Source organism: Sceloporus occidentalis, unplaced genomic scaffold (genome assembly GCF_023333645.1).
Source record: "Sceloporus occidentalis isolate IW3139 unplaced genomic scaffold, rSceOcc1.0.p SCAF_3, whole genome shotgun sequence".
NCBI lineage: Eukaryota > Metazoa > Chordata > Lepidosauria > Squamata > Phrynosomatidae > Sceloporus > Sceloporus occidentalis.
In genome coordinates, this window is record NW_028316983.1 from 56,619,794 (window position 1) to 56,630,644 (window position 10,851).

At 38.8% G+C, this 10,851-nt stretch overlaps 1 protein-coding gene across 2 annotated transcripts in view; it reads left to right on the forward strand.

Moving 5' to 3' along the window:
* NUCKS1 (nuclear casein kinase and cyclin dependent kinase substrate 1) overlaps window positions 1–6,067 on the forward strand; it is a 37,640-nt gene extending 31,573 nt beyond the window's left edge. For both annotated transcript variants that reach the window (XM_089514503.1, XM_089514504.1), the window contains one exon: window positions 1,006–6,067. In XM_089514503.1, the coding sequence (XP_089370629.1) occupies window positions 1,006–1,205 (200 nt within the window). In that variant the 3' untranslated portion in view covers window positions 1,206–6,067. The remainder of the gene's footprint in view (window positions 1–1,005) is intronic.
* The last annotated feature ends 4,784 nt before the right edge of the window (window positions 6,068–10,851 follow it).

Consider the following 10,851-nt stretch of genomic DNA (forward strand, 5'->3'; position numbering starts at 1 on the left):
CGATTGAAGCTTACCTTAAGAAAAGTTCAAAATTCCACTTGGCTAGAAATTTCTGTTTGGACATTTGTTATTTAATTTTCTGGATCACTAGTTTGCATGACTTGTTATTCATTAAATATGGTATGCTTCTAAGAGAAAGGAGATTGTAGGGGTCCTAGCCTCTAGCCTTTGTGTCCATGAAGAACTAGCCAGCTTGAATCCCATTTTGGGACAAAAGTGGTATATAAATCCCATACATAAATAAACAAACAAATAAATAAATAAGCAAACTAAAAAATGGATGAATGTATACTGGCTCTGCTCACAGTCTAAAATTAGTTAAGACATTTGAAAAGCTATACGTTATTTAGGAGAATGTAGAGCCACCAAATTAGCACACACCTTCCTCCAAGTGCCATGCTCCTTTTATGTTGAAATAGAGGTAATTCTGTATGAAAACATTTGTCATGTACAATGAGCCCGCGCCATATGCAGGCTTGTTAAGGGCAGCTTTCAGCTTATGCTGAAGCTGCCCGAAAAATGGGAGAATGGTGTGCATGGCCGTGGCGCATGCACATGGCCTTGCGGCAAGCACAAACCCCATTATATCCAATGGGGCTCAAACATATGTGCTTTTTGCTTTATGCGAGGGGGCCTGGAACGGATCCCCCGCATAAAGCAAGGGCTCACTATATTTTTTCTTGCACATACTTCTGGAGAAAATTTGAAAGGCAAGCGTTATTTATAATAAAAGTCTTTATGTCAGATTGAAGACATAATGTGAGGAACCTCAGCTATAGATGAGCAGGCTTGTTTGTTGGAGCACTGTATAGCAGGAGCAGAGATATATGAAGAATCTTCATTCAATAATTGTTCTGCATTATTATTTTGTAGGAATGCATGATTTGTTCAGTAATAATCTCATTTATGATTTACTAGTTCTCATTGTTAAGTGTAAATAAACAACCTAAGAGTTGCATATGTGCTCAGATGCTTTGTAATATTTTGATGCTTTTCTTCCTCCAGTTACACCGAGTCCAGTGAAAGGTAAAGGGAAGGGAGGCCGTCCCACAGCTTCAAAGACATCAAAAGAAAAGACCCCATCCCCAAAGGATGATGATGAAGAACCTGAAAGTCCTCCAGCAAAGAAGAAATCAGTTAGTCCTCCTCCAGACAAATCTGGGGATGAGGGATCTGAAGATGAAGTCCCATCTGGTGAAGATTAAATGGTGGTGTGGGAGAGAAACTTTTTGAGAGAGAGTAAGGAAAAGAAAATATACTTAGGGGGTAGAACATGGTTTTGGTTGTGGCTTGACTCATGGGCTGTGAATGCCACCTTTACTTTAGCTGTTTTGATAGTACAGTTCTTTCTTCTCCTTTTAAAAAAGAGAACCTTCACACAATAATGTTTTGATGTCACAGTCTTTACTGGCCATTCTGTTCTCCCCAACCAAATCTGAAAGCCATTAAGACTTAAATTAACAGCTAACTAAAGATATATTTTGAAGGCTCACTGCAGTTGTAAAGCAATAAATTTAAGGCCGAAACTTGGTGGCTCACAATTAACAAATAATATAGGGTTTTCAAAGCTGGGAAATTCATATAAGCCAACTTGCTTAAATTGAATACAAAACCGGTATATTATTGCACGAGCATCCTTTGTATATGAATTCTTTTGGATTCCATCAAGGGTTTAAAGTTCCAATATTCTGAATATTTGGGGTTCCACAGTCTATTTTTAATGGCCAAGGTAATTTTAATGACCATGTAATTTCTTCTGTATTTTAATCTTTAGAAAAGCCCTATCTGTTCCTGCCATTGATAATTTTCATACTGGCTAGGGGAGCATTTCAGTTGGTTAAAAGGCTGCCATTTCTTTCCAGCTTTCTAAAAATGATTCATTTTTGTCATACTTCTTTTGAATCTTTGCAGACATTGAAAAGTTTGGTTTCAGGGAGATATTCTGGAAGGCTGAGGTCATTTTTTTCTTTACAAATGTGAAAACAACTGTCCATAATGGCACAGTGTCTATGTTTCAACCCATGTACATTAGCATTAGTGTTTTTTATGGTATGTTCAAAAGTAAGGCTATTCAGCTTCTGCCAACAAAGAATATAATTTGCCTGTAGCCAGTCCCCTCCATGACTTAATTAACTTCCACTGCTTCCGTTGTGATGGATGTTGCTTCATTGCCGGGTCATACATGTTTTCTGGTCAGAAGAGATTATACCCCTTTGTTAAGCAAGGTACAGGCTGTGAAATGAAAGACTCAGTTTATGAACAATGTAGTATGGTGCTTCGCAAAAGCAAAATATCTTTAACAGTACAAAATATATTCCAGAGAAGCAGTTTTAAGCAGTGTGTCAGTTCTGTCAGTTTAAACAGATACTGGATTTTGCATCTCTATTCTAGGTAAAGGAATTGCAGTATTTAGGGTGAGCTGAAGTGCCATCTTCCTTACATTTTTCATCTTGCACTTTTGTAATAAACACTGTCAGTCACAATCTTTCTTTCAAATGACACTTATTATTAGTGATTTGAAGCCCAGTCCTTTGATATTTATGGTTTAATTGGTTAATGATAAATGGATTACAAGCAAAGTGGATGCAATTTACAAGTATTCTATTTTGGGGATCAGGCCTGTCTGCCCGATAGCGGAAAGCCAAAGTGAAGAATGCATAAGCAGCAAAGTGTCACAGTGGTTAGTTACCTCTTTCTAAAAAACAAAAAGAAACACATTTATACATATTTGAGCCTTTGCTTGTGCAGATTATTTTCTTCTGCTTTTTTGAGCAGCTCTAATCACATCTACATGACATGCTATAATTTTTCTTGAAGTTGTACAAAGGAATTCAAGTTCATTCTGGTTGATTTTTGGTTAAGATACTGACATTTGTATTTTTGAATTAGAATTAGAAAGTAAAAATTGTTTGAGTTCCTTCTTGGATAGAAGCCAATCCAACTTGAGTCACTTTTGTCAGTTTTGCCAAGGTTTACATGCTGAGTGATATGGATACAATGGGCACAAAGACTGTATTGCTCTTTTGAAAGAATTGAGTCCAAAATTGTGGTCTTATCCCATACTAAAATGAAAAGATGGTTTAGGCTTAGTGTTGGAATATGTTTCGACTGTTCAGACGTGTTTTGTAAAATGTACATTTTTCTCTTAGCATTTTTAAGATAGAGATAAGCAGAACAGATATGGGAAAGCTGTTAAGACTCTTCCTTTGTTTTTTCTTCAGCTTTTTGAAACAGTTATCACCTTCAATGATATGAAACACTTCTTTCAAATTCATGATGGCAACAGGTGTCTTTGTCTTGAATCTGTGAAAAACACAAATATTGTGTTTTATTTGGGTTTGCATATGTCACGCTAGAAGCAAACATTTTAGAAGGGCCTGAAAACACTAACATAGTTAATAATGGCTTGGATTTTCCCATTTGTTCAGTCCAAAGGTGAAAGAAAAGTATTTCCCCTTGCACTTCTTTTATCTGTAACAAAAACATTTTAAACATTTTTTATTTTCACTTTTGTTCTCTGCACTCTGTGTATATTGCTTTTGAGTGCAGTATTCTGGGATACAATAGCCATATCAGTTCATTACTTTGTTCTATGGAATAAGTGTTGCCAGAAAAAAAGTAGAAATACTCCAGTGTGCATTCATCACTCTACATCAGTTGCTTCCTGGGAATGGCAGGATATTTAATATCTTAGTATTTCTGGCAAATTTGTTGGAAACCAAAAGTAAATTTGTTTAGTGCATCTAACTTACCACTTTTCAAGTAATTGTGAGAACAGCAAGGGGTTTCAGTGAGGTTTCAAAAAGGGTGTCTATTTGCGGCTTATGATCTGGGCTTGGTCAGGTAATAGTTGCTATGCTGAAGAAACAGCATGCACAATTTAAAGCTGATTATCCAATCTGAACATCCAGTTTTGTAAGGACTTATTCTCTTCAGTGTAATATTTTACGACAGACCAAATGCAAAGATGTCATGACTAGTTTGATCTAACACAAGAATTGTGTTTAATCTCCCCCAATGGGAAGCTGGGGGATAATGTACATTCATATAGTCTATAAAGCTTTCTAGAATTGTTAAAAGGGCCAGTGTGATACAGATGCTGAGTATCCTCAGTCATTATATGTTTTTACCAAGTACCAAAACAGTTATGTGGATTAAAAATGCATTACTCCAAGTACAACAAACAGCTAAACTAAGGAGTGGATCTGGGTAAGGGGAAAAGCTATAACCTGCTGGAAGCTTATGAGCTGTAGAAATCGGTGCTTTTGCTTTATGTATTTTTTCTGTGGAGTGTTTATTTTTTTATAACAAATCATAATGTTGGCACATGATTTTATAAAATAAAAGAAATTTAATTCCCATGATTTTAGGTATTTGGGAAATGATATTAGTACTTTGTGGGGGGAGATTTTTTCCCTTCCCTCTTTCAAGTAGCTTTCAGTAGGCTCTCTGGGGCTTGGGTCCATCTTTTACTGAAATGTAACACCCCCCCCCCCCAAAAAAAAAAACCCTCTGCATTTTGAACAAATTATTTGTAGAAGGTGATTCCCAAATTGAAAATGCATAGTTAATTCTCCTTGTTATTGTGTGTGATAGTATGTCATCAGTGCAACGTACAGGGCAGAAGCTGGATATGGTATGCTTATATTAATATAAGACTCCATAATTCATGGCGTAACAGAACCATACTTGCAGTTTCCGTGGATATTTCTCTTTTTCCTGACTTGGCATTTTAGGTTTTTTGCTTCACCTGGTAGCTCACACTTGGCTATGCTGTATTACACTCTTTCCCAGTCCCTAAAACAGAAGTTTCTTCTTTCCAAGCCTGTTAAAACATTCACATACATGCTGAAGATTTGTTGACCACTGTTGAAAAGACTTGTTGCCCACCTGCCCCTTTAATAAACTGTAGAAAAGGTTCTATCAGTCTGAGCATGCTTGGTGTGACTGCAAGATACCACTGTGCATATGCTTTCTATATCTGGGGAGGGATTTTTTAATAGGTAACTGTAGGCATTTGGGGCAGAACAATACGCAAACTTGCTTAAGCCACAATAACATGAAAACCCCTTCAAGTATCTTGTGTGAATGGGAGTGAACAGTGCGCATGTGTGTGCATGCGTGGGTGTCCGTCTGACAATTTAATGTGTGTTAGGAATTTGTGAATTTTACTTTTCCTGCAGAAACAATTATTACAAAAAGTTGTATATAAGAGAATTACATAATTTTTTTCCAGGAACATGTCACAGCAAAACCCTGAACTGTTCTCAGACATAATGAACAACAAGGCTCCAAGTAGGGCAAGTGCCCTTAACAACAGTTAGGAGTTGAGTCAGTGAATGCAGTGGATAGTTGTCTTAAGTATTCACTGCCCTGTTGGATTCTTGGTTTCCCCTGAGATTTTTCATAAGCATTTGTGTAAGGCAAACAGCTGAATAAAATATTCCACTTCTATTACTTAGTTATCAGAAGAAGTATTCTCAGACTGGGTGCCAAGTTCAAACATCATTATGCCCACCAACGGGGCTGTTAATCCCGTGACAATAAAATCTGCAGCATGGTACTAGGAGTTCAGTTTGAATGTAACATTGATACTTTATTTAAAAATGCATTTTTTAAAAAGGGGGGAGGGAGGGTTTGAAGTGAACATGACGTTGTTGACCATGTTCGTGAATTATAGATGCAACATGCATTGGTAGAATTGTGTGATGGTCTTTTGTGCTCCTTAATTTTACATATTCCAGTCTCTGTATGTATTTGCAATTTCAAAACAAAATTAACAGTCCCCGCTTTGCTTTTTATTGAAGGGTTTCCAGGACTGCATATCTGCTCCTGAGCTCTGTTTTAAGTATGTGTATCCTTGGCTTGTATTTTGTATTAAAAGAGAATATGAAAAGAACCCTTTATTGTTCAGCATGTTGGAATTGTGTCCCCCTCATTTTCCCCCTCTCTCTTTTAATTTTTTTTTTGAATATATTAAGCAACTTATTCTTCTGTATCTTAATTTCTTTTGTAAACATTTTGGTTTTGTTTAAAAATGGCTTTATAAAAGGGCTTTTATAACCCATATAGATGCCTTCTGTGTTTTTTCCACATCTTATCCTTAGTATTAGTTCTGCATTTGCTTTTTAAACTCACTAATAATGCAGGTAAACTGACAAATTCTGTATTAAGACTATTTACTATACTTTGAATTCTGAGTATTCATATTCAAGTCACCTACTCTGTTAGTTCTACTGTACATATTTTGCACATTTGGCAGAGTAATCCTCTGTACATTTATTAATGGGACATTCTTCCTAGGGAGGGGGGGGTTAGAATTTAAATTGGCAGAAACTGAGTTATATGTGCAAAAATACTGTAGATGCAAACAAGATGACCTTTTGAAGAAATAGGGTTACAGGTAAGCAATGTGCCCATATCCTTAAAGGAGAAAATTCCTAAGAGTATGTTCCAGCTTTTAAGTAGGTGGGCATTAGTTCTCTTGTTTGTCACCTTAGTTTTGTAGTTAATGCTAAAGTGTTTCAGTTACAGAATTGGATTTAGCAAATCAAAAATCCTAAAGGCTTGCACAGATTGCATTGAGAGAGTTTCAAAACTAAGCATAGGCTGTGAAGATAGATGTCTTGCAACCATAACAATGTACATAATCTTCAGAAGCAGTAGAGGGCGTACCTCTGCCTCAGAATTGCATTCACCCCCTCAAAGAAGGCTTCATGAATTGTGTTTCAAATCTGTGTTAACAAAAGCTGCTTGTGCTCTCTTTTCAGTTGAACTGGCATCTCTTGAAAGCTCATACTATGTAATTATTTCCAATCATCTAGAAATATTCATACCCAGTCTTTTTGCATTTGCAGTTTTAGTCCATGTTGTCTCATCTGGTTCCAGTGTGTTTTGGCAACAAGAATGTAAAATCAGTAATAGGTTAAATTTTGTATGGAATACATGGAATGTTCAACAAGACTCACCATTTTATGGATCAGGGAAGCCATGTAAATGTTAAAGTGATGAGAGAGGTATGCCTCAGCATGTCAGAAACCACACGAGAAGAAAACCTTTAATTGCACATAGCTGTATTTGAAGATAGCTTTTGGGATCTGATCCAAGATTTTCGAATTTATGAGACCAATAATCTTTATACTGTTGCCTCACTGATTGAGACTCATCTCACAGAAAGATGGGGCTTTTCATCTTTCTTCCAAGACTTTGGCATAATAACCTCCTTCATTCTTGACCCAGTAACTGAAGCAAATCACGGAGTGAAACTGAATGATTCATCTGACGGCTAGATTCTTTACCTGGGGCTGTCCTCTCACAATCTTGTGTTAACAGCCATGGTAAAACCTTTGGTGACTGCTAGATTTTGAATATAGCAAAAAATGGACACCTGTGAGGGTCTTCTGTGTATTTCTGTTGATTAAGAAATCCAAAACACTTCTGATCCCAAACATTCCAGGTATGGGAGACTCAATCTGTATTTCATTTGTATAGTTTTTACTAAGAACATAACTTTTTTGGATGGGTATTTTTCTGAAAAAAAGTATTGTCTCTTGTAAACAGTAGATATCAAATAGCCAGAAATGTTTGGGCTTTATAAATTCAGGATGCCCAGAGAGTCAAAGGTGAATCTATAAAAACAGCATGATTCTGTTAACTGTGGGTGAGATGCACAATACAGCTTCTGCATTACTATGAAAACTTGCTCAATCCTTTCTTGTACCTGAAGTTTCACCTGGCATAGCTTGCATCTTTTAAAGCAAAGTTTCTATGTGAATTCTTGTACCTGGGATCCAGTAAAATATTTGCAAGGCATAATTGCAGAATACAAACAAGCCTGATTATTATGCCAAGTTTTAGCAGTCCAGTTGTGAATTTTTATCCTTCCCTTATAGTCTTAGTGGATACTAGATAACTGCTCATTAAACATCAAGTGCGTTCACTATTTCTTGGACCAATTGCTTATCCTCTTGCTGCCTTCCCAATCTCCTGAGTTCTTCCCATCATCCCTACCCCATAGCCTGCTAGTTCAGTGACCATGCTTCAGTCTGTGCTATTGTGCAATCTGGACTGTGCAGGATTTTAAGCACACTGGCATTGTTTTGATGAAGAGGAGTGCTTATTTACACATGGAGGCTGCCTATAACAAAGGGCATGTTGTCACCTGCTGCTGGAAAGAGGCAGGGATGTGAGTGGTGTGGTCTCTTATATGATGCCAAGTCCTGGTTTTATTGAAAAGCTGCTCTTTAAAACTTTTCAGGATGGTGTCACCAGTTGTGAGTGGAAAGGCATTTGTTTTGGAAGCAGTCTGATGCAACATGCAGAGTTAAGCATACTAGAAAGGAAAGAACTGAAGAAGCAGGGTTTTTTAAAAATATATATATTTCCAGCCCCTGTGGTTGCAAGGACTAACTTGAAAACATAAGCTGAGCAGATGGAATCTCAGGTTAGGGAAATAGAGTTTCAATCCTCAATCTGTCATCCAACTAACTGACCAGGAGCACCTCTGTCTTAGATGGCTTAAGCTTCAATTTGTTCACCCTCATCCAGTCCATTACTGACATCAGACACCGATTTAGTACAGAAACGTCTTGCTTTGAATTGGATGGAAAGCAGAAGTGGAGTTGTGTGCCTTCAGCATACTGATGACACTAAACCCTCAAAACTCCAGATAATCCCTTCCAGCAGCTTCATGGAAATATTTAATAGCATGAGAGACAGAAACAGCTCTGAGGAACACTATAGGATAGCGGCCAGGGTGTCAAAAGGGCATCCCCCGTACCACCTTCTGAGTCTGTCCCTCCAAGAAAGATCGGAGCCTCTGATCCCCATCTCAGAGAGGCAACCCTGAAGGATACTCTGGTCGATGGTATCAAAATCCACTGAGAGGTCCAGCAGAACCATGAGGGACATACGCACACATACACAACCTAGATCCCTGCATAGGTCATCTATCAAGGCGACCAAAGCTGTTTCTGTCCTGTAGCTGGTCCTGTCCTGTATTTAGATAATCCATTTCATCCTGTAACCCTGGAGCTAGGAAGCTACCACATGCCTCCAATACTCTGTCCAAAAAAAGAGATATTGAAGACTGGTTGATAGTTCTCCAATATGGTGGGATCCAGGGAGCATTTTTTTCAATAATGGCCTCACCACATACTCTTTTAGACAAGATGGGAAACTTTCCCAATCTGCCAGTCCCCCTTGGGCTTCTTTTTACAGCCAGGAAGGGTATTGGTATTGGTCAAGAATGCAAGTGGTGGCTCTCACCTCTCCAAGGATTTGGGCTCATATTCCACATGAGCAGAAGTCCAAACACTCCATTTTCATGAGCATTGTTTTGTTAATGTATTATTTTTCTAAATTTATTACATTTTAATCTCAACTTCCCTCTAAGGACCTCAGACCAGAATACATGGCTGCCCTCTGATCTTCTTGTTTTGTGCTTTCAAGTGAATTTTGATTTATGCCAATCATGATAGTGCAAGGGGGGGTGGGGAGTGCCAAGATTTAGTCAGAGGGGATTCTCCACTGCCTCCCTGTTGGGCTGAGAGAATGTGAATTGTAGCTAAGTGGGGATCTGAACCCTATTATCTAAAGGCCTAGTTCAGCACTTAAACCACTACACCACACGGGTTCCTGATCTAGCTATGTTTAATCCTTATTTCATAGTTTAGTTGAGAGAAGATGACTGACCCAAGATCTCAAAGTGGCCCTCCTTGCAAAGTGTGTATTTGATTTCAGACATTTTGTTGATATGCCTCTTTTCCCCTGGAGTAGTACCCAAGGCAGCTCACAAAGAAATCAGTTACAACACAACAATATAATTTTTAAAACAATTACAATCATCACATTTAAAACAGCATAAAATTAATTTAAAAGCCATTCAAAAGTTAAAAAGAAATAAAGCACATAGCTCAATAAGAAGCCTCTGCGAGCAATTACCTATTACATTTTTTGTTTGATTTTACAACATAGCTACCCCTGTAAGTCATCTCCTAGTGTTAAGTCATGAGGAGCTAATTTGTTGAAACTGTAAGCAATGCGAGCTGGTAATGAGATAAAATATGAACATTTTACCATATGGGGTGGTTGTGTGAAAAGGCAAAAAAATAAAATACTGGTTTCATATTAACAAAGCTTTGGAAGAAATTTTGAAAATTAAAATTGAAATGAAACCAAAATCTTTCCTATTATATATGATATGAAAGGAAATATGGGAAAATTTTACAATACCTGGTGACCGCTGCAAGACTTTGTGGCGGCCTGTAGGCGCGCCTTTCCCCGGTGTATCGGGGCCTCAGCGGCCAGAACGGCAGCCGCTGAGGCCCCGATTCGCCGCTTTCCGGGCCGCGGGGAAGTGGCAAAAGGCCGCTTCCCCGCAGCCTGGAAAGGGGTGTCCTTGGAGCTTCAAGCTTGGCCCCTTTCTCCCTTGCATAGCTGGGCGCAGCTGTCTGAAGGCTGCACCCACCGACACAAACCAGGAAGGACCTCTGTTTCGGAGCTCCTTCCTGCTCTGCGGAAAGGGCGCGTTAAGCGCGCTTGCGCAGAGCGATGGCGTCACGTCTGCGCGGCCTCATTTGAAGGTGGCGCGTTCGTGACGCCATCATGGCTGCAGCCGTGCGGAACGGCAGCCGCCATTTTGTGCGCGCAGAGCGCATACTAGGGTTAGGGGTGTGTGGAAGCACCGCCCCTTCCTAACCCTAGTACGCGCTCTGCGTGTACTTTAATGCCAGTCTGTAACCCGCCTTAGTCACACAAAATTGGAAAGCTAACACAGTACCTAGACAGAAAAACTGGCCAATGAAGCTCTATACCTCACAGAAATTGACAAACTGACAAGACTGATGAAGG